Genomic DNA, 24,761 nt, shown 5'->3' with positions numbered 1-24,761 from the left:
GACGATTAGCTAAGCCCCATTTCCTATGGGCTTGCACCACTAGTACTATCAATGAAGAGGCAGTGAAGACAAACTGGTGTCTGCCCAAAGAAATACCCTAAGACTAAGATAATTGCTCTTCAGATGTCCCAAAGACTATAGACTGCAGTTCTTCAGGTTATTAACTTGAACTTCAATTAATATTATTTTACAGAATCTAGACAGGATCATGGTTAAGAACATGGGCTATGGTGTCAGATTGCTGGGCATTCAGATCCTGGCTCTATGTCTTACTAGCTGTGTGAACCTTGGGCAAGTTACTTATCTTCTCTGTCCCTGATTGCTCATCTGTAAACTGAGGTAATCAAAGTATTTACCTCACTAAGTTATTGTGAAAAATAAATGAGATAGTTCCTTGGTTATCCTTGGGGGGCTAATTCCAGAAACCTCCCATTCATACCAAAATCTGCGATGCTCAAGTTCATTATATAAATGGCATAGTGTTTGCATATAACCAATGCATATCCTCTGTGCATATATAACCTTTACATATATAACCTATGCATATCCTCTATGCATATATGATAACCTTTACATATATAATAACTTATGCATATCCTCTCAAATACTTTAAATCATCTCTGAATTACTCAGTATGCCTAAAACAATGAAAATACTATAAAAATAGTTGTTACACTATATTGTTTTATTAATTTATATTATTTTTATTTTTACTTTTTAGTATTAGCAACTCAAGGTTAGCTGAATCCGCAGATGCAGAACCCGCAGGGTACAGAGGACTGACTGTACATGTAAAAAGCATTTAGCATCGGAACAAGCACACAGTGATGTTCAAGAAAATTCAGTTAATATTATTTAAGATTAATGGATGTTTATAAAATGCTTCAGGTAACAGCCTTCTTAACCTACTGAATTTGTTTTTAGGTTAAGCCATCTCCCTTGCATGCTGTATCTTAGTGTTTTAAAAAAAAACTTTTTTTGTTTTAAGTGTGGGATGCATTTCCATCATATTTTTCTTGGACCCGGTACTAGCTGCCACATACATAAACAAGAGTGAAAGTGAGTACTTGCCACCAACAACAAAGCACCAGTCAAGAACTGAGCACCTTGAAATTATGACCAAACGGAATACAAAAGTTTTTTACGGAAGGCTCAAAGGCTTTTATGGTTATGTGATCCACTGAAAATTAGCTAGTTCAAATATATTTGATGGTACAGAAAAATATTCCCCTCACCTAGCAAGAGGAATGTAACAAAATAGAGTAACTTGGAAAATAAGGTCCATATTTTTATAAATCACTACATTGTTCATTCAGCTCATCTGATTATTTTCAATTTTCCTCTGTTGCAAATTAAAAGATAACTTAGATTCTAATAACAAATTTTCATTTCATCAGGTTATTTTCATTCACTGTTTTATTGCACTGTCTGATTAGACTTTGATTCCAGCACAGTGGTAGGTAGTAGACACCCTATTGAGTTGATTATACTCTGATTACTATTGATGTTAATTATTTCAATATTAGCAACTAGGTCAAAGAACACACATATAAAATTCATTTTCGTATGAAAATGGAAAAGTACTAATTAGTGAAAACAACATTCATGAATTCTACACTTCATCAACTTATACTACATGGTCTCTATTTTTAAGTCTTTTACAGGCTTGTTTCTATATTTCAATAGCTATTCGAGTCACTGAAAATACAATAAAATACACACAAGAAAAGATAGCTTTGGGTCCTGGTCCTATCACTGATTGGCATATAATATCAAGCAAGTCATTCAACCTTCCAAGCCCTTAACCTCTTCGTCTGTAGAACCAAAGACTAAACCTTATTTCCAAGCTCCTTTCTGGGAAAAGATTCAAGGACTCTTTGAAAGAGCTCTGTGTCTCCCAGCTGACTAAAGTCTCTGAATGTCAAGTAATTTCCTACACTCTCTGCCGTGGTATCAATGTCCTGTACAGCAGCAAGGACTACACGTTTTTAATTCTCCCAAAATAATCTTCTTCCTTATTTACACTAGGAAAAACAGCTTAAGCACTTTACCTTAATTCTCGTGGCCAGCTGATCGGTGCAGTCATCAAAGCGGATGCAGTAGCCCACCTCATGGCCCAGCACTGCACCCCTTTCTTCAGCTACTCTCCCTGCAACCTTTGGGAAGAAAGATCATGCTGAAAATAGAGACATAGAAATTACTGCACAGAGCACATACTATGGAAAATCTAAAGGTCATTTATATTTTAAATAGTATGTGAACACAATGAAAAATAAAAAGAGGCAAGGTACTAGAGAACAAGCATAATAACTTTTGCAATTTATGATTATTATTATTATTTTGAGACAGAGTCTCACTCTGTCACCCAGGATGGAGTGCAGTGACACAATCTCGGCACACTGCAACTTCCACCTCTCAGGTTCAAGCAATCCTCCTGCCTCAGCCTCCCAAGTAGCTGGGATTACAGGCAAGTGCCACCAGGCCCAGTTAATTTTTGTGTTTTTAGTGGAGACGGGGTTTTGCCATGTTGGCCAGGCTGGTCTCAAACTCCTGACCTCAAGCTATTCACCTGCCTCAGCCTCTCAAAGTGCTGGGATTATACGTGTGAGCCACCACATCCACCCAATTATTAACTTATATATCTCACTTCATTCTATAATGGTCTTGGGGCAACTTATAAGAACATTCACAATGAAAAGCAAAATCACAGGCCAGGCGCGGTGGCTCACGCTGTAATCCCAGCACTTTGGGAGGCCGAGGCGGGTGGATCACGAGGTCAAGAGATCGAGACCATCCTGGTCAACACGGTGAAACCCTGTCTCTACCAAAAATACAAAAAAAAAAATTAGCTGGGCATGGTGGCGCGTGCCTGTAATCCCAGCTACTCAGGAGGCTGAGGCAGGAGAATTGCCTGAACCCAGGAGGTAGACGATGTGGTGAGCCGAGATCGCGCCATTGCACTCCAGCCTGGGTAACAAGAACGAAACTCCGCCTCAAAAAAAAAAAAAAAGAAAAGAAAAATCACATAAAAATGTTACAGATCAAGATCCAAAAAATTACAGAAAAAAGTTCAAAAGATCAAAGCCAATGAGAAAATGTTAAACATAGATATGCCAAAGTTACTTAAGTTGAGCAACAAATTCAGCTCTGAATTTGGTGGCCAAAGTAAAAGAAATGACGAGATTCACCCTGTTCCTAAAGAAAGAGCACACCAACCAGGGACAACTTTCTATCTCCACACCTGAAAATAAAGCCCATCCCCCTGGACCATGAAGGCAGAACAGGAATTACCATATTCAAAACTGGGCCCATTTCATTTTCTCCTTGAAAGCAAAGTTTCAAGAGTGAGATACCTGGAACAGTTCACAAATATGTCCCAGCTGCCAAAGCCACTGAGGGGAAAATAGAGACAAGAACTCAGGTTTAAAATAAAGGGGGCAGATGAGTGAATGAGAAGATTAATTTAAAAAAAATCAAGGTAACATAATAAAGTGAAAGTAAAAGACAAAATATTTAATACATTATGGACACTGTAAACTAAAGACAGATTTTCATCGTCAAAATATAACAGAAAAAAAAGTGAATGAAAGAAAGGGAAAAATGAATCCAATGGCAAGATCTCTGCTTTCCCATAGAAGGCTATTCCAAAGTTAACTTACTAATAGAAAATATTTAAAATAATGAACAAGCATGAAAGTGGAAGACCAATAATGCATATCATTTAGTTTAATTTAAAAGAAAACAGGACCAGACACAGTGGCTCACACTTATAATCCCAGCACTTGAGAGGCTGAGGCAGGTCAGGAGTTCAAGACCAGCCTGCTCAACATGGTAAAACCCCGTCTCTACTAAAAATACAAAAAGTTAGTTGGGCATGGTGGCATGCACCTGTAATCCCATCTACTCGCAGGAAGCTGAGGCAGGAGAATCACTTAAACCCAGGAGGTGGAGGTTACAGTGAGCAAGATCACACCACTACACTCCATACTGAGTGACAGAGAGAGAGACTCCATCTTAAAAAAAAAAAAAAAAAAAAAAGGAAAAAAGTTTAGTATCCACCACATAAACTACCTAACTGAAAAGAAACAAAGGGAAGCAATATTAATAGAGGTTTCCCGGGGACCCAGCACACCAATCACCACGGAAGGAAGGAGTTCAGTCTCCCTCTTTCACAGGTAAGGCAACCTTCCCAGCACCCACGCAGTTCCCAAAGTGCTGACTTTGTAACATTGCTGGCACAGGAGGTGTCCTCAGGCAGAGCTTACTGCTCCAGCCTTTCCACCCCAGCAGCCCCAGGATCAGGAGGGCAGAGGCTCGCTGCACTCAGCTTCTGAGCCAGGCAACACCCAGGCGTTTCCTGCCCATCAGTGTTTCAGACATTGAAGAGCAGATGAAGATCAGAAGCAGCTCTGCCTGGTGACTTGAAATTACAGATTGGGGAGGCCAAAACCAAACCAATCATTCAGCAGCTCGTCTATATCATGAAGGCTTTCAAAACATCTTATGAAACCAGAAAGTTATCCTACACTGCTCTACCTCTGGAGGTTGTATTTCCCAATGACCAGCACTTCACCAAGACAGATTTGTCACTGTTATTGTTCCAATTTCAACTCTACACGGTGTTATATTATAAATCTCAGAATACGGCACAGATAATGTGTGCACAGAGAGACTAGAAACTTACAGGGAAAATAGGCTTGCATGGATGAGCACACATAAATATATACACCTACTATGTACCCACAAAAATTTTAAGTTAAAAAAAAGAATGAGCATAGACAAATCTCTGTAAAAATATAATCATTTTATGGGTTTATAAGGTAAAAGCCAAACCTGTTTACTCTTATTCCTTCACTATTTGAATACATTTGCTATAAAAAGTATGTATTTTTATTTTCAAACTCTATTTTTAAATTTTTATTATTTATACTCACACAAGATTATATTCTATTGGCTTTTTAATAGATTTTTATCTCAATCACTTTAGTTCTGCTCCCAATAACCTCATCAACTAGACTAGACAAATACTATCTTTTTGACAGACCAAAAGGAAAGAGAGGTAAAAATATTAAAAAAAAAAAAAAAATCAGCCGGGCACGGTGGCTCAAGCCTGTAATCCCAGCACTTTGGGAGGCCGAGGCGGGTGGATCACGAGGTCAAGAGATCGAGACCATCCTGGTCAACATGGTGAAACCCCGTCTCTACTAAAAATACAAAAAATTAGCTGGGCATGGTGGCATGTGCCTGTAATCCCAGCTACTCAGGAGGCTGAGGCAAGAGAATTGCCTGAACCCAGGAGGCGGAGGTTGCCGTGAGCTGAGATCGCACCATTGCAATCCAGCCTGGGTAACAAGAGCGAAACTCCGTCTCAAAAAAAAAAAAATCACTGAGTACCTACCACTGGCAAGTGCTGTGCTCTAAGCTTTCACAAATTTGTATCTCATTAAACATACACACAGCCCACGAGGTAGGCAAGACACTCTTGTATTTACAAATGACGAAACTGAATTAAGACAGGTGTTAGACCTTATTCTGAATCATGGGTCAGGGAGGACCTGGTCTTGAAGTAAACCCAGACCATATAAGTTCAACAAGCATACTCATTACTAACTGGCTCTCACAGAGACCAAGCAGCAGCTTATGCAATCTGTTTTTAAGCTCTGAGATTGTTTTCAGATTTTAATCTGCGCATGAAGTACTTTCTGAGATGTAGCATTTCGAACAGGACAGCTCTATTAATAATACACGCTCTTTGCTCTTTCAAGAGAAAGCTGTGGTTTCATGTAAGCTATTCATGGCTACAAATTTGGAGCTAAAATGCAAACTGATTAAGAGCTGAGATTCCAAACCACAAACAGGAAAAAATGCTCTAATTTTTAGGTAACTGAGTTATCTTTCAGTGACAAAAAATTTTAACTCTAGCATTAGTTTCCAAACTGTTATCCCTATTTTCATACAAAAACACAACACATACACAACTTGTAAAATTGTATTACTTCTTAATTAAACACTATTGGAAAATGAACATTGGGCAAAAGAAGACATAATAATTAAAACTCAGTACAGAACAAAAATAACTTGGGGAAATAGAATTAATTTCTTGTCTAGGTAATGATGGCAAACTAAAGGCCCCACTTCCTTTTCTTAAAGCTTTTTTTTTTTTTTTTTTTGAGACAGAGTAAAGGTTGGAGTGCAATGATGCAATCATAACTCACTGCAGCCTTAAACTTCTGAGCTCAAGCAATCACCCTGCCTCAACTTCACACGTAGCTGGGACCACAGGCAGGTGCCAGCATGCCCAAGTAATATTTTTACTCTTTCTGCAGAGATGGGGTCTTGCTAGGTTGCCCAGGCTATTCTCAAACTCCGGGGCTCAAGCAATCCTCTTGCCTTGGCCTCCCAATGTGCTGGGAATACAGGTATTAACCACCACACTGCAATCTTTCAGAGCTAATTTAAAAACAACAAAAGAATTAAAACATAGTATCAACAAAACACTTATGGTGGCTCAAGTATCTACAGTGATTCTCAATTCCAAAAGGCAGTGAGCAAAGTCTGCACAGTTTGCAGGGACAATGTGATCAGGAATTCTATATTAACAGAAACCACAATTGAACATTCTCAAGCAGATCAAAAAATTGCTGAAAGATAAAATTCAGCCAATACAAGAAATAAAAGCAAAACAAGCAATTCAAGGTTGGCAAAACCATGGAAAATAGTGGTGGTTACTGGATCAATTTAAGCTAGATTTAAGGTTAAACACCTGTGGGAATTATGACTAAGAACATGTACGTTTATAAATCCTGAAATGAAAATGATAGGACTATATCCATGACAAATGGAGAAAAGGAAGGCAGAAAGCAGAATACATGTGCTAATTTCTTCTTCTTTCATAACAGGATACTATAACATGTAATTTGAAATATAGGTAACATCCTGATGCTTTTTCTACTCTTTTTTCTTACTTTGCAAACTTTAATAAATTATTTTGTGGTGAACATTTATCCAAAGTACAGTCACTACTCCTACTTCACTAAAGTTTCCTATTTTGTTAAATTGAGTAAAAAACAAATATTGGATTGATCTCATTTTCATAAAATTATCTCTATCTCGCCAGTCAACCATTCATCTTCATCTTCAGGAGAAGTTTGGAATGATGTTCACAAACATTCACATGCTGGACGGTAAAATCTGGGGTTTTAAAAAAAATTTGTTTTTTTATTTCCTCAGCACTTTATTACTTAAAATGTTTGTAATGTGCAGTATCAATTTTACAGAAATATTCAAATCATAATTCTTTTAAAACTCAGATCTGGCTGGGCGCTCACGCCTGTAATCTCAGCACTTTGGGAGGCTAAAATGGGCGGACCATGAGGTCAAGAATTTGAGATCAGCCTGGCCAAACATGGTAAAACCCCATCTCTACTAAAAATACAAAAAAAAAAAAAATTAGCCCGGCGTGGTAGTGCACACCTGTAATCTCAGCTACTCAGGAGGCTGAGGCTGGAGAATTGCTTGAACCCAGGAGGTGGAGGTTACAGTGAGCCGAGATTGCGCCACTGCACTGCCGCCTGGGCAACAGAGTGAGACTCCAACTCGGAAAACAAAAAACAACTGAAGACCTAAATTCTTAAGGAGCAACTTCTATTCATCTAAAGCCTTTAGGAAATGTAAACAAATCACAAACATAGACAACGCAAATAGAATCTTTCCAGTACAAAAAGAAACTCACTGTAACAGCAGCCACTCTTCGAGGTTGGGTCACTCCTACCACTCTTCCTTCAGCTGTCCAGCCAGCTTCTGCAAGGTACTACAAACAAAATCACATCTAAGTATATATATGATATACTTTTCCAGAAACAATCTCCCCCAAGATGCTCCTGTACTGTGTTAAAATCACTAAGAAAGGAAACAGCACAGTTCTTGTCCCAGCAGAACTTTGGGAATTATTTTACAGAAGAAGGATCTGAGGCTTGGTAATGTTAGGTAATTTACTTAAGTTCACATCAAAGCAGATCAACAGAAGAACTAAGGCAGAATTTCAACATTCTGACACCCCCATCCTGGAAAATCTCCATATACCACAGATGCCTCAAGGAACAAACATTATCAAGAGGTCACTCAAAACAGTGCTAAATCTGTAGAACAAAGAATTTTTAAGCACATATAAAGATGGCTCAATATAAATATCAACCACACGACACATTTTAGTCGTATCAAATAAAACAACTGGATTTTATATATATATGAATATATGCCATTAGATTATATTAGCACACATATATAAAATTTGATTGACCCCAGGCATGGTGGCTCACGCCTGTAATTCCAGCACTTTGGGAGGCTGAGGCAGGCGAATCACCTGAAGTCAGGAGTACAAGACCACCTGGCCAACATGGTGAAACCCTGTCTCCACCAAAAATGTAAAAAATTAGGCAGGTGTGGTGGTACGCCCCTGAAATCCCAGCTACTTGGGAGGCCGAGGCAGAAGAATCACTTGAACCTGGGAGCTGGAGGTCGCAGTGAGCCAAGATTGTGCCACTGAACTCCAGCCAAGGTAATAGAGGGAGACTCTGTTTCAAAAAAAAAAAAAGTGATTAAGTGTATTTATCTGATTTATGTACTTATTTAATATCTATGTATTTTTTGATTATATGCACTTAAAATCCAAAATGAGGCCGGGCGGGGTGGCTCACATGTGTAATCCCAACACTTTGGGAGGCCGAGGCAAGTGGATCACCTGAGGTCACGAGTTTGAGACCATCCCGTTCAACATGGTGAAACCCCATCTCTACTAAAAATATCAAAAATTAGCTGGGCATGGTGGCGCGTGCCTGTAATCCCAGCTACCCGGGAGGCTGAGGCAGGAGAATTGCCTGAACCCAGGAGGTGGATGGAGGTTGCGGTGAGCCGAGATCACGCCATTGCACTCCAGCCTGGGTAACAAGAGCGAAACTCCGTCTCAAAAAAAAAAAAAAAAAACCTATCTTGGCTGGTTGTTGCAAGGCTAAAGACAGAAAGAACTGTACATAAATGCTGTAATCTAGTTAGCAAACATTATTAAGTATCCAAACAAGGTCATGGGTTAGCAATTCTGAAACTATTTTAATGAATCCAGCATAAACTGCAGGAAATGAGGACTAAGCTTCTCATTGTTACAAATGAATTATAAATAAGGAAAGGCTCAAATGAGCCCTATGGTATTAGATTGGAATCAGAAGCATCTTCATAAACTCATGGTGTTTAAGATATAGATGGATAGACAGACACAGACAGCTAGGTGCTTTTATAACGTATAGCTCAATATTCATAAATATATTTCCTAAGTCTGCTCACTGAGATTCAGCAATGGCATCTCAGTAGAAATGAGCACTCTAGCATCCAGATCCTTTTCTTTTTTTTTTTTTTTTGAGACAGTCTCACTCTGTCACCCATGCTGGAGTACAATGGTGCAATCTCAGCTCACTGCAACCTCCGTCTCCTAGGTTTAAACAATTCTCCTGCCTCAACCTCCCTAGTAGCTGGGATTACAGACTCCTGCCACCACACCCAGCTAATTTTTGTATTTGTTTAGTAGAGACGAGATTTTGCCATGTTGGCCACGTTGGTCTGGAACTCCTGACCTCAGGTGATCCACCCACCTCAGCCTCCCAAAGTGCTGGGATTACAGATATGAGCCACGATGCCCAGCCCCAGATCATGATTTCTAAACACCATTCTCCAACAAAAGGAACCAGGGCTTGTGTAGGGAAAATATACCTCAAGCCTGAAGCATCTTATGGTACCAGAAAGTAAGGAAGTGATCAAAAAAAATGAAAGCTTTTAGAAAGAAAACAGGAGCCAAAATGAAGGAGCTCCTAATGTTCAAAGATGAAACAATTTGAGCAACACAATAAATAATGACAGTATTGGGTTTTAACGTGTAGAAAAAACAAGTATCTATGAATCTATATTGATATACACACATAATCTAACAAATAAATAAATGAGGAAGAAAGCACAGGTCCTCCTTACAGAAAATTCCATTTAATAAAGATAGAGGGAAAGAGGAGAAAAAAATTACCACTGCTGCAGACAGGATCCACTGTGGGGGGATGTAAACTTAGTAGGTAAGAGTTTGAAGAAAAGCAGAATATTTGCAGTGTGAAAATATGTCCCCTGAGATACACATCCAAGTGAAACCTGGAACCTTAACCGAGTTGGTATTACCAGTGACAAGACCTATCAACATCGCAAACCCTTGATAAGATGCACTAAGGATACAATATCATTTCTATAGTATTCTTGCCAAAAATACATAAGCTCCTTTGAGAAAACATGACAGAAACCCAACCTGAGGAACATTCTACAAAGTAAATCCCATTATTCTTTTAAAGTGTCAAGTTCATGAAAGATGAAGACATACTGAGGAATTCGCATACCCTGGAGAAGATTAGGGAGAAATAACAGCTAAATGCAACGTAGGATCCTAGAATTATTAAAAAAAGAAGCTTAGTAGGAAAACTGATGAGATTTAAATAAGATCTACAGTCTAGTTACTAATATTTTACCAACATTAATGTCCTGCTTTTGACCTCTGTACTAGCAGTGGAATAAAGAGCACAAGGAAATTCTCTATTGTTTTTTGCAACTTTTCTATTATTCTACAAGTAGTTAAAAATAAAGTTTAGAAAATGACTGTAAGAAACAAAATGTTGTAGATAATGTAGGGTTTTTGCTATAAAAACTATAAAGTTTCTCCAGTATTAAATACAAACACAAAATACTACCAACTACCACAATCAACGCAAATACAAAAACAGAACTGTAAGAATAATAGCTAAGAGTCAATAAGTACCTTACTAAGTGCCAGGAACTGTGGTGAGTGCCTTATACGCATTACCTCATTTAATCCTCAAAACAAATCCTATAAGGAAGGTAACATCATCATCAACAATACACAGATGAGGAAACAAAGAGGCCACACAATTTGTCCAAGGAAACAAATAAAAATCTGTGCCCTGGACTTCGAGCTCAGCATACCACAGTCACGACACATAAACAGAACACAACATATTATCCAACTTCAAACACACATAGCCAATCTCTTAGCAGTAGTGTTAAGTAAAAGAAAAATAAATTCCATAAAAATAAACCTGTCATAAAGCTAGTCACCTCAGTACCTTGTGTGATTCAGACTTCTACAGCATGCTTATGACTGCTGAGAGGTGGAAATTTAAAGATACTGAAAAAGCAGGTGTAGTGCTGTTGTCATGGAGGGAGGTCACTAAAACACAGCTGAAGTCCACCTGAGTTCTCCATTCTTTTTTTTTCTTTTTTTTTTTTTTTAGATAGCTTTCCACTCTTTTTAAAAATCACTAAATCTGAGCCTCTAGCTAAAGAACAGAATTAGGAAGAACTCCACCAATAACAGTGCTAATAAAAACTGTACTTAAGACGAGCTTGTATTCATAGCCCTTTTTTTTTTTAATAGAACTCTAGTTAAAAAATATATATATATATATATCATCTAGGTTCTACATATAATTTGTAGAATTTCAAAATTATTAAGTATTTGGTACTTTTGCATGTTGTTTTTTCCCAAGGAAAGGAATTACATAAATCTAACAAAAGAGAAAAACCTGCTCCATATCCTTGCTGTAATCTTTAGTTCCTCAGCCATCCCAATTTTCCTAGGCCATAACCCAAATTTAGCTTCACAGTAAGTTGGAAACAGTGATGGTCTCAGAGATGGGGAACCGAGTGGCTAGGAGAAAAGAGAATACTCCTCCATAGGAGGGGAAGCATATATTCGGATCAATAATACAATCTATTACAATGATCTAGTCATTTTCAATAGCAAAGCTTAGAAGATTCACTTTTTACCATTTATTCCTTTGTTCTTCTTAAATTTTGAACCATGTAAATATATTTCCTATTTTTAAAAAAGTGTTTACAATAAAATGCAATTCCTTAAAATAATTCAATTCAAATGTATGTGTTTTGAGCCAGCAACTCCATATTTTGTTTATTCTATAAAGGTATCTATATATGTGCAAAATGACTTACGTGTAAATTGATTCCACTGTAATCATTGTGATAATACAAAACTGTACACAACCTAAAAGTCTCTCATTGGGGATTGGAAAATTAGGTTCACATATTAGAATCTATGGAACTGAAAAAAAAACAATAATACATTATGTGAAAAAAAAGACAAAGTGTGAAGGCATTATCTGGCTTCAAAATACACTACAAAGCTATACACAAAACGCATGGCCCTCACATAAAAACAGACACACGGACCAATGGCAGAACAGAGAACCCAGAAATAAATCCACATATTTAAAGCCAAGTGAGTTTTCAACAAAAGCACCAAGAACACATCTTAGGGAAAGGACAATCTCTTTAATAAATGGTGCTAGGAAAACTGAATAATCATGGAGAAAAATGAAACCAGTTCCATCTCACCACATATAAAAATCAAATTTAAAAAGGATAAAAAAGACTAAAATGAAAGGCCCAAAGTTATTAAACTACCAGAATAAAACAGAGAGGAAACACTTATGACACTGGTTTGGGAAAGGATTTTTTGGATATGACTTCAAAAGCACAGGCAACGAAAAGCAAAAATAGACAAATGGGATTGCACCAAACTAAAAAGCTTCTGTACAACAAAGATAATGATCAGAGTGAAGAGAAAACCTACCGAATGGGAGAAAATAAATGCAAACTATGATCTGATAAAGGGTCAATATCTAGAATATATAAGGAGCTCAAACAATTCAATATAGCAAAAAAACAAAACTCCAATTTAAAACGAGCAAAAGGGTGTGATTCCACCCTGCGCGGCTGTTCTCTGAAGCAGGAGTTGTTTATCTCCGTCCACCTTCTCTCCCCACTAAGTACATGCCACCACTTCATGGAAGTTTCAGTGCACACGGACATGAGCCCTCTGAGGCCCCAGAACTATCTTTTTGGTTGTGAACTAAAGGCATGCAAAGATAATCACTTTAAGGTGGACAATAATGAAAATGAGCAACAGTTATCTTTAAGAACGGTCAGTTTAGGGGCTGGTGCAAAGGTTGGATTACACATTGTCGAAGCAGAGGCAATGAGTTACAAAGGCAGTCCAATTAAAGTAACACTGGCAACTTTGAAAATGTCTGTACAGCCAATGGTTTCCCTTGGGGGCTTTGAAATAACACCACCCATGCTCTTACAGTTGAAGTGTGGTTCCGGGCCAGTGCATATTAGTGGACAGCATTCAGTAGCTGTGGAGTAAGATGCAGAGTCAGAAGATGAAGAGGAGGAGGATGTGAAACTCTTAAATATATCTGGAAGGCGATCTGCCCCGGACGTGGTAGCAAGGCTCCACAGAAAAAAGTAAAACTTGCTGAAGATGATGATGACGATGAGGATTATTTTGATGATGAGGAAACTGGAAAAAAAAAGCACCAGTGAAGAAACCTATACAAGATACTCCAGCCAAAAATGCACAAAAGTCAAGTCAGAATGGAAATGACTCAAAACTATCAACACCTAGATGAAAAGGACAAGAATCCTTCAAAAAACAGGAAAAGAACTCCTAAAACATCAAAAGTTCTATAAAAGACACTAAAGCAAAAATGCAAACAAGTACAGAAAAAGGCGGTTCTCCTCCCGAAGTGGAAGCCAAGTTCATTGACTATGTGAAGAATTGCTTCTGGATGACTGACCAAGAGGCAATTCAAGAACCCTAGCAGTGAAGGAAGTCTCTTTAAGAAAATAGTTCAAACAATTTGTTAAAAATTTTCCATCTTATTTCATTCTGCAAGTTGATATCTGGCTGTCCTTTTCATAATGCAGAGGGAGAACTTTCCTTACCGTGTTTGGTAAATATTGTCCAGGTTCCATTGCCAAGAATGTGTTATCCAAAATGCCTGTTTAGTTTTTAAAGAGGAATTCCACCCTTTGCTTGGTTTTAGATATGTATGGAATGTTATGATCGGACGTAGAAGTAGCGGTGGTCAGAGATGGCAATGATGGGGAGACAAAAATACACATGTGCAATATAACTCAGTATTTTACTTAAGTAAAAAAAATGGGCAAAAGATCCAAATAGACATTTCTCAAAAGAAGATGCACAACAGGTTTATTAATATATATATATATATTAAATAATGCTCAACATCACTAATCATCAGGAAAATGCAAATCAAAACCACAATGAGTTACCACCTTATCCCAGTTAGAATGGCTACTATCGAAAAGATGAAAGACAGCAAATGCTGGCAAAAAAGTGGAGAAAAGGGAACCCTTGCACACTGTTGGTGTCCATAGTACGGCCACTATGGACAACAATATGGAAGTTTCTTGAAAAATTAAAAACAGAACTATTATATGATCTAGCAATCCCACTACTGGGTATTTATTCACAGGAAAGGAAACCAGAACATCAAAGAGACATCTGCACTGCCATCACTAATCACTACAGCCAAGATTTGGAATCAACCTAAGTGTCCATCAACAAATGAATGGATTTTTAAAATCTGATATATATATATATACACATATACACAACAGAATACTACTCTGCCATAAAAAAAGAATGAAATCCTGTCATTTGCGACAACATAGATGAATCTAGAGGACATCATGTTAAGCGAAATAAGCCAAACACAGAAGGACAAATACTGCATGATCTCACTCAGAATCTAAAAAAGTTGATCTTACAAAAGTGGAGAATAGAACAGTGGATACTAGAGGCTGCAAAGGAGAGAAGGTAACAGGGAGTGCAGAGAATAAAAGGCTGGTGAACAAGCACAGAGTTACCGTTAGATGAAATAAGGTCTGGTGTTCTACTGCCCAGTAGAGCAGCTATAGTTACAATAATGTGCTGTAGACTTCAAAACAGTTAAGAGAGGATTCTGAATGTTCTCACCACAAAGAAATGATAAATGTTTGAGGTGAGGGATATGCCAATGACTCTGATTTGATCATTATACAACATATACACATATCAAAACATTATACTGTAACCCATAAATATGCATAATGCGTCAATTCAAAACAACTTTTTTAAACTAAAGAATAAGTAGGGCCGGGTGTGATGGCTCATGCCTGTAATCCTAGCACTTTGGGAGGCAGAAGCGGGCGGATCATGAGGTCAGCAGTTCGAGACTAGCCTGACCAACATGGTGAAACCCCATCTCTATTAAAAATACAAAAATTAGCTGGGTGTGGTGGTGCACACCTGTAATCCCAGCTATTCAGGAGGCTGAGGCAGGAGAATTGCTTGAACCCAGGAGGCAGAGGTTGTTGCATTAAGCCAAGATTGCGCCACTGTGCTCCAGCCTAGGTGACAAAGCGAGACTCTGTCTAAAATAAATAAATAAATAAGTTTAAAAAAAAAAAAAAGACAAGGCATACTAAAACATGTATAGATATTTCATGTTTAAAACAGGGCATATAGGCCGGGCTCAGTGGCTCACACCTATAATCCTAGCACTTTGGGAGGTCGAGGTGGGTGGATCATGAGGTCAAGAGACCAAGACCATCCTGGTCAACATGATGAAACCCCGTCTCTACTAAAAATAAAAAAATTAGCTGGGCATGATGGCACATGCCTGTAGTCCCAGCTACTCGGGAGGCTGAGGCAGGTGAATTGCTTGAACCCAGGAAGCGGAGATTGCGGTGAGCCGAGATCACGCCATTGCATTCCAGCCTGGGCAACGAGAGTGAAACTCCATCTCAAAAATAAAATAAAATAAAAATAAAACAGGGCATATATGTGCGCACGCACACACACACACACACACACACACTCTGTAAATGCATGAAAAAATTTCTACCAAAAAACTGATAATATTGATTATAACTGCCCAAAGGAAACGAGTACCAGGAAGACAGGGCAGAAGGAAATCTCTCTTTTTATGTCCCTTTGTGACTTTTGATTTTTTTTTTTTTTTTTGAGACGGAGTCTCACTCTGTCGCCAGGTGGAGTGCAGTGGCACAATCTCGGCTCACTGCAACCTCTGCCTCCCGAGTTCCAGCGATTCTCGTGCCTCAGCCTCTTCAGTAGCTGGGACTACAGGCATGCACCACCATGCCTGGCTAATTTTTGTATTTTTTAGTAGAGATGGGGTTTACCATATTGGTCAGGCTGATCTCGAACTGCTGACCCTATAATCCACCTGCAACTAATTCAACAACAGGGAAGACCCAAACGCATAATGTTGGACAAAAGAAGGTATGTTACTCCTTTATAAAATTCAAAAATAGGCAAAACTAATTTATAATGTTACTAGCAGAATAAGAGTTACCTTGTATTCATGATTGTAGGGGTGGGCAGAGAGGGCAGTTAAAGACCAGAATGGGACACAGAAGAGTTCTTGGGGTTTTGGTAATGTTCTGTTTCTTGATGTGGGTGTTGGTTACACAGATGTATACCACTTGCGGAAATGGATCAAGGTGTACAATTATGATACAGGTACTTCGGTACTTTCCCAAACATATTTCATACTTTAAGAAAATTAACATTAAAAAAGGAAAGAAGGACTTGCAAGGTCTCTCAAGCTTGGTCAGTCTTCAGTCTTCAAGTCAAAGTTCTTAAGACACACTCTGAACTCACCCTACACTTCTCCACCCCAATACCTCTAACCACAATATTCACTGGCTTGGAATATCTTCTCAGTCAGCTCCCACTGATAATTCAGGTCAATTTCAAATGCCAGTTCCTTTACAAGGCCCTTCTTGATCCTTCTTTCTATTCCTATCCACACCAAATATGATTTTTCCCAGTAAGAAAGAATTCTTCCATGGCACTGCATAATTCTATAGTAGTAAATTTTTATTTACAATCATAACAATATTCATTTTACCCCACCTCTTCAACTGTAACTATTCAAGGATAAAAACTCTGTATTACACATCTTTGAATGAGTGTCATTGTAACTTTCAGGGATGGCTATTCCATTACTATTTTGGAATTATAAAAAATCAAAGACAAACTGTTACTTTAGTACTAATCAAAGAAATTATAAGCCCCAAAAGTTTGATAAAAAAATATCTAGTTGAAGTATTTCCTGAAAGGAGACCTTAAAAATGTAAATGATAGGCTAGGCACAGTGGCTCAACTCTGTAATCCCAGCACTTTGGAAGGCCAAGGCAGGCAGATCACGTGAGGTCAGGAGTTCAAGTCCAGCTTGGCCAATATGATAAAACCACATCTCTACTAAAAACACAAAAATTAGGTGGACGTGGTGCCGGGTGCCTGTAATCCCAGCTACTCGGGAGGCTGAGGCAGGGAGAAACGCTTGAACCCAGCAGGCGGAGGTTGCAGTGAGCTGAGATCATGCCACTGCACTCCAGCCTGGGTGACAGAGCAAGACTCTGTCTCAAAAAAAAAAAAAAAAGTAAATGATAGTAAAGAGAGTTCTCAAGTTATAAAATCCTTCCAGCCTAATTGAAGTGTAAAGATACATATTAAATATGTACTCACCTGAGGAATCTGTGTGCTCTTCCCACATCCCGTTTCGCCAACAATCACCACTGTCTGATAATTTTCTATCAAGTATAAAATATGATTCCTAAGCTGAAAAAGAATAACACACATTGTAAATAGCCATACATTGTCTCAAAAGACCTAAACAACAATATTTAAACATTGTGAAATGAGCTGTTTCCAAATGAAAGTAAATTTTAAAAAGAACTATTGAAATGTATTTCTAACTCCCAGGTACCACTGCTCTCAGTATGAGCTGAAACAACTGTAATTAAGTGTAACACTTATTGAAATACATAATGCGTGTGCCCTTTAAGATTTTCACTCAAAAAACAACCAACCAACCAAAAGAAAAAGCCGGGCGCAGAGGCTCATGCCTACAATCCCAACACTTTGGGAGGCTGAGGTGGGTGGATCACCTGAGGTCGGGAGTTCGAGACCAGCCTGACCAACATGAAGAAACCCTGTCTCTACTAAAAATACAAAATTCACTGGGCATGATGGTGCATGCCTATAATCCCAGCTACTCAAGAGGCTGAGCAAGAGAATCACTTCAACCCAGGAGGTGGAGGTTGTGGTGAGCCGAGATCACGCCATTGCACTCCAGTCTGGGCAACAAGAGAGAAACTCCATTTCAAAAAAAAAAGATTTTCACTCATAAGAAGTTATATTATAGACATACTATTATATGTGCACAAAGACATAAATACAAGCATACTCACTACAGAGTTGTTTATAATAGCCAAAAATTCGAACAGCCTAAATGATGATCAACAAAAAGTTTGGTTAAATCAGTTATAAAATACTCCAATAATGGAATAACTTGCAGTTAATAAGAAGAGGAAATATCTATTTGTACTGGTATGGAATGATCTACAAGATATGTTAAGAAAAGGAAGTAAGATATAGAACAGTGTGAATAATAAACTAGCAATTACATTTTTTTTAATGGCAAACACATATCTACTTGTTTATGTGTAGACTCTTTTTGGGAAAAAACAAAACAAAACAAGAAGCCTCTGCCCCCCAGAGAGGTTGATATGTTCTTACACTAAGGACAAGACACAAAGCAGAGATCAGGAGGCATTTACAAGACTGGGGCTAATCAGAAGTGAACATGGCAGATTTGCATCCAAGCTGGAGTCACTTTTGCCTACACAGCAGCCTACAGACAAGGGAACAGATGCCTCATAATGGTGTTGAGGTAGAGGCAATGATCTTTAAAGATTTGTTGCTGCTTTAATTCCAACATCTGTTTTGTTTTGTTTTTTGAGATGGAGTCTCACTCTGTTGCCCAGGCTGGAGTGCAATGGCGCAATCTTGGCTCACTGCACCCTCTACCTCCTGGGTTCAAGGATTCTCTTGCCTCAGCCTCTCAAGTAGCTGGGATTACAAGCATGTGCTACCATGTCTGGCTAATTTTTTGTATTTTTAAAGAGATGGGGTTTCACCATGTTGGCCAAGCTGGTCTCGAACTCCTTGCCTCAAGTGATCTGCCTACCTCGGCCTCCCAAAGTGCTATAGAATTATAGGCATGAGCCACTGCACCCAGCCTCCAACTTCTGTTTTTAAAGCTACTTTTACTTTTTGTTTGAATGGGAAAAGGAATGGTGTAAAAGTAAGTTTTTTTTTCCTTTTTGTCTAGATTTATCTTTAATATCCTATAAGATCTTAACTGTACTTAAACTCTGCTTTGCTTTATATCAGTAACTTATACCCTTGTTCTTACCATTTTAATTTCATCTACATTTCTCAACTTCTTGTTGCTTTTTTTTTTCATTTGCTGTTTCATTTATGTTATCTTTTTTTTTTGAGACGGAGTTTTGCCCTTGTTACCCAGACTGGAACCTCCGCCTCCTGGGTTCATGCAATTCTCCTGCCTCAACCTCCCGAATAGCTGGGACTACAGGCACACACCACCATGCCCAGCTAATTTTTTGTATTTTTAGTAGAGATGGGGTTTCACCTTGTTGAACAGGATGGTCTCGATCTCTTGACCTCGTGATCAACCCACCTCGGCCTCCCAAAGTGCTGGGATTACAGGCGTGAGCCACCGCGCCCGGCCTCATTTATGTTATCTTATAAGTATAGTTGGGGGACAAAGAATATTCAAGAAAAGGCCAACATTTAGATACTTGGGTAAACAATAAGTTCCTTTGTACTTGAACATTTCCTACATGTCAGGTATCCTGCTAAATGCTCTGCATGAATGATCTAATCCAGTCCTCATAACAGTCCTATGAGGTAGGTGCTATTATTAGTTCCACATCACAGATAAGGAAATAAAGCTCAGAATGGGGAAATGAGGCCACACAGCACACAAAGGTGGAGCTTGAGTTCAAACCCTGAAGTCTAGCTCTAGAGTCCAGACACTTCATCACTGCTCAAACTGTGTCCCTCAGTGGTGAGAAAGCAAGAGTGAACCTATCATCCCGTCTCCTGAGAGTCAAACTTGCTAACATTCACACATAGTGAATGACGTGAGTCACTAGAGGAAGAAACCCGGAGAAAGTCAGTTCACATGTGACTAAAATATTGGGAGACACATAAAACTCCAAGTAAGACAATCTGACTAAATTAAGAAGGCTGCTGTTTCCTATCTATTTGGAAAAAGAAGATATTATTAGAAGAGGAATTATCAGCACAGTCTAGTCAAAAAAAAAAACTCCCTGAGTGTAAGAACTTGGCACTTTTCGACTGCTCACACCTGGAATCCCAGCACTTCGGGAGGCCGAGGCAGGAGAACTGCTTGATCCCAGGGGTTCGTGACCAGCCTGAGCAACACAGGAAGACACTGTCTCTTAAATAAATAAATAAATAGAACACGGCACCTTTCACCCAGCACCGTTCAAGAGAAAGACAGAGACACAGGTGCTGGTGGCCACACCCACTCACGTCATTTCAGAGGGATCCTGTGGAGCAGGGAGAATTCACCCCTCATCAGGGATGTATGACATTTCTGTAACTTGCCTTAGCTCTGTACTTCCCGATTACAATTTGGCTTCCTGTGTGGACGTGCCAACAGGGAGAAAGACACATCAACTGTGTCTATCTGTCCTAGAGAACTATCGTTAACCATAAATGAACATGTTCTGAATGGATTCGAGTTTGCACCTTGGTCTCTTGTAGCTGAGCACACATCCATTTCATGGGCACTTATAAAATTGAGTGTCTGGAAGTGAACTTGGTTAGTAACCATATCAAAATCCCGTCACTGTCTCAGAGGAAGTCAGAGTATTAACTGATTTCTTCAGTGGAAACAACCTCATGATCCCAATTAAACTTGTTTAAAGAAATGTCTTTGGGGGCCGCAGTGGCTTCGGCCAGTTGCCCTGACGCTTGAGGAGGCGAGACTATGCGTTCAAGGCCAACCTGAGCAACATAACAAGCTGTCATTGATTTAGAAAAAGAAAAAAAGAAAGCCGGGCGCGGTGGCTCATGCCTGTAATCCCAACGCTTTGGGAGGCCGAGGGAGGTGGATCACAAGGTCAACAGATCGAGACCATCCTGGTCAACATGGTGAAACCCCATCTCTACTAAAAATACAAAAAATTAGCTGGGCATGCTGGCCCAGCTACTCGGGAGACTGAGGCAGGAGAATTGCCTGAACCCAGGAGGCGGAGGTTGCAGTGAACCGAGATTGCGCCATTGCACTCCAGCCTGGGTAACAAGAGCGAAACTCCGTCTCAAAATAAAAAAAAAGAAATGTCTTTAAAAATAAAGCAAAAATTGGCCATATGTTGGTGGCCTGCTATACAGAAATTAACTGCTATTTTCTCTACTTTTCTGTATGTTTGAAATTGTCCATAATTGAAAGAAATGAAGGGGAAAAAATGTCATTCTAATTTTTCCAGTTTTCCAGTATGTACAATGCAACTGAAAAAATCTTAAGGACTTTTGCGGGCACAGTGGCCCATGCCTGTAATCCCAGAACTTTGGAAGGTCAATATGGGCGGATCATGTGAGGTCAGGCGTTCAAGACTAGCCTGACCAACATGGAGAAACCCCGTTTCTACAAAAAAAAAAGAGAAAAATATATATATATACACACACATATATACACATACATAATATACACATATTTACACATAAGATATACATATGTTATGTATGTGTTATGTATACATATATATGTGGATATATGTGTATATTATGTATGTGTATATATGTGTATATACATATATAATCTTAAGGACTTTCAAGATTTATAAGGTTAACTAAAAAATACATAATATGAAAAGTCATCCCTTAGGATAAAGGTTTCTCTGAGCTCACTGGGTTCTCCTAAGAGGAGGGCATCAGTCCCTTCAGTGCTCAGCATAAAGCTAAGCAGACACACGATTCAAGCCCACGGGTTGAACATGATTGCTCGACGTACCTTGAACACTGGCAGCTTCTGCCTCTGCTGCTCTATGGAAAGGGAAGCATAAGGGTTGTAAACAACTGTTGTCCCAGAGTTTTCAGCCAGACTTTGTCTCTCTTCAGAAATGCTTACACCTGGCCCCTCTGTACCTGCAGCAGAAATGTTTTTTCAGATTCTCTGATACAATGAACAGAAAAAGGTGTTAAGGTTACAAATCTTCAAAGATGAAGGTATCCAATAGACACAATATTTTTTATCTCAAACTCCTCAAAGGTATTCAACTTTACCTTTAGGAAAGAATCCAGAAAACTGACCACAAGGAACCAAAAATCTTCCCTAAAGGCTTCACCGCAGTGTCAAAAACAAACAAGATGGCAGTCCCCCGAGCTCCAAATTGCCCACTCAGAACTGTGTATTCCAGTGTACAATGTCTTCAGTTCTGGCCCCCATGTCCATGTGGTTACTGAATTCTTAACCACAGTGAAAGAAACCCAGTGGGAATTAGCTGAGGTGAAGGATGAATCCTGTTACTGTAGGACGGCAATAAGGCTCAGAGGTGACAGAAACTGGGCACTCAGAGCAGCCATGGCTTTCTCCTTCTCTCATCTTGGCACCTCTTGCAGGTTCCTTCCAGCCCCTTGGGCTGGCTACTCTACAGGAGCTGGAAACAAGGCTGCTGGCAGTGCCAGGGTCCACGCTTATAATCCTCTGCCAACCATTCATCACTCACCCAGCAAGGACCAGCAAGGATAAACCGAGCGCCCACTTTGTGCCAGGCATTGCCCTAAGCACTAGAAACACTGCAGTGAACAATACAGATGCCAGCTCTACCCTCTCAGAGCTCACTTGCTTTAATTCTTCCTCTCAGTGGAAGGTAACTTAGTGCATAAAGTGGTCCTTTTTTTTTTTTTGAAATAAAGAAAAAAAAGGAGTGAAGGAGAGGAAGAAAGAGGAAGAAAAAGAGGGAGAGAGAACGGGAATGTAGGTTTATTCTAAAAATGGGTATTAGTAATGGCTAATCAATATTTTGGGTATTTAAGGTGGAGAATGAATATTTTGTGTATTTAAAATGGAGAGCTCTATAAATATTTATTGAGTTTACTTGTTCCGGATCTGAGTTCAAGTCCTGGATATCCTTATTAATTTTCTGTCTCGTTGAGTCTAAATCTCTTTATGAGTCTTATGTATCTGGGTGTTAGGATCGTTAGCTCTTATTGTTGCATTGATCCTTTTACGTAAAACACTATATCTTTGCTGCATAAAGTGGTCCTAAGTGCTATGGAGAGAAATAAAGACACTGTAAGGGGGACTGGAAGTCACAAGTATGTGTTGTAATGGGGGGCTGGGGAGGTTCTTTTATACTGGACAGCCAGGGACTGACTTCTTCTCTCAGCTTAGGTCCAATCCCCACCCCAGGACAATCAACCACAGCCAGTGGAATGGGATGCAGTAAACGACTGTCCCCACTGGAACCATGCGGTCAGAGTGGTTAGATGAGAAATGCTATTCCCAGAAACAGCCATGCTGGCAGATTAAACAAGAGATCTTCACCCCAGCTTCTTGCTAAGAACAATGGCAAACTGGTGCTCAGACTGATTAAGAACAGGGAAGCCTGTTCTTAATATCCCATAATATCCCATCATGAAAACCTGTTGAAGGTTCAATACACTTTTAGCTCAAACAGAAAACTCAGGAGAAAAAGGAGTTTAAATTTTATGACCAGCTTCCATAACTTTTCATGCTGATTTGCTGCTGTAACCCCAGGATAGAACTAGGATTAACAGGTAAATGACACGGTTCAAATTTCAACTCGAGGTAAGGAAGATACTTCTAAAAGGTAGTGCTGTTCAGCACTGGAGTATGCTGCCTCATGAATGAATAAAAATCCTCCTTAGAGCAAACCCATGCTATATAGCCTCCTGCTGGGGTACTACAGTTACAATAACCCATAACTATCATCTCCTAAGTCTTATGAACTCAGAATCTGTGACGCTATGTGAAAGCACAGGAGCTTTGTAACAAGAATATTCAGCCCAGTGACTTATTTTTACACTTTCTAGGGTTCTCAGATTGCTTCAACAATCTGATAAAGGCTATGAACTCCCTCTCCTAAAAAACACATCAGACTTGGCCATGCTCAGTGACTCACACCTGTAATCCCAACACTTTGGGAGGCCGAGGAGGGCAGATCACCTGAGGTCGGGAGTTTGAGACCAGTCTGACCAACACGGTGAAATCCTGTCTCTACCAAAAATACAAAATTAGCTGGACGTGGTGCCACATACCTGTAATCCCAGCTACTCAGGAGACTGAAGCAGGAGAATTGCTTGAACTCAGGAGGCAGAGGTTGCAGTGAGCCAAGATTGCGTCACTGCACTCCAACCTAGGCAACAAGAGCAAAACTCCATCTCAAGCACACACACACACACACACCCAGAATTTACCAGAATATAAAAATTCTGGGGGTCCATAGACCCCCTAGAGCAAAGTTCAGAATCACTGCTTTAGATTTCTGACCCTTTTCCATTTACTTCCAGGAACACAATTGTGTTTCAGAGGTTCAAGATTGCCAAAAATCAGGTTAAGTGGAGCATTGTTACATTGCTTTTGCCAAAATGTTGACCTTCCGCTCAACAAGATAAAAGATGGAACAGGACCTGGAACAATGCCCGTGCTCAAAAAGGCAGGTTTCCTTTCCTTTCCTTTCCTTTCTTCCCTTCTTGTCGCTGTATCTTAATAATTCCTTGTAACTGTTACCCAAGAAAACAATGACAAATACCTTATCCTCTTCTACTGCGTTTTTGTCCTGAATTCTCACCTTTTCAAACCATGTTTTAAACCTTCATATCCTCTCTGGAATATTTTAACATGTCTTTTGCACTACTGCATTCCACCCTTGTATCTTTTTTTTTTTGAGACAGTTTCACTCTTGGT

The 24,761-nt window shown here is 39.3% G+C and overlaps 1 protein-coding gene and 1 pseudogene across 3 annotated transcripts in view; one reads left to right on the top strand and one right to left on the bottom strand.

The window, feature by feature from the left end:
• The window catches only part of DHX35 (DEAH-box helicase 35), an 80,332-nt gene that overhangs the window by 51,922 nt on the left and 3,649 nt on the right, over positions 1-24,761 (bottom strand). Inside the window, exons 2-6 of one of the 3 annotated variants that reach the window (XM_078371684.1) lie at positions 24,113-24,210; positions 21,843-21,976; positions 17,462-17,554; positions 7,733-7,810; positions 2,052-2,156 (exon numbers count right to left, since the gene is read on the bottom strand). Coding sequence is in view for 1 of the 3 variants with exons in the window: in XM_035298619.3 (XP_035154510.2) it covers positions 2,052-2,156; positions 7,733-7,810; positions 17,462-17,554; positions 21,843-21,976 (410 nt within the window). In the remaining 2 variants the exon portion in view is untranslated. Of the gene's footprint in view, positions 1-2,051; positions 2,157-7,732; positions 7,811-17,461; positions 17,555-21,842; positions 21,977-22,114; positions 22,432-24,112; positions 24,211-24,761 lie in introns of those variants that run through there. The other 2 variants (XM_078371687.1, XM_035298619.3) reach the window with 2 other exon arrangements.
• Positions 12,833-13,750, top strand: LOC108591677 (nucleophosmin pseudogene; annotated as a pseudogene).

The sequence above is a fragment of the Callithrix jacchus genome, chromosome 5 (genome assembly GCF_049354715.1).
Source record: "Callithrix jacchus isolate 240 chromosome 5, calJac240_pri, whole genome shotgun sequence".
Classification (NCBI taxonomy): Eukaryota; Metazoa; Chordata; class Mammalia; order Primates; family Cebidae; genus Callithrix; species Callithrix jacchus.
The sequence above is the reverse complement of the archived record's forward strand: the minus strand, read 5'-3'. Positions and strand labels throughout refer to the sequence as shown.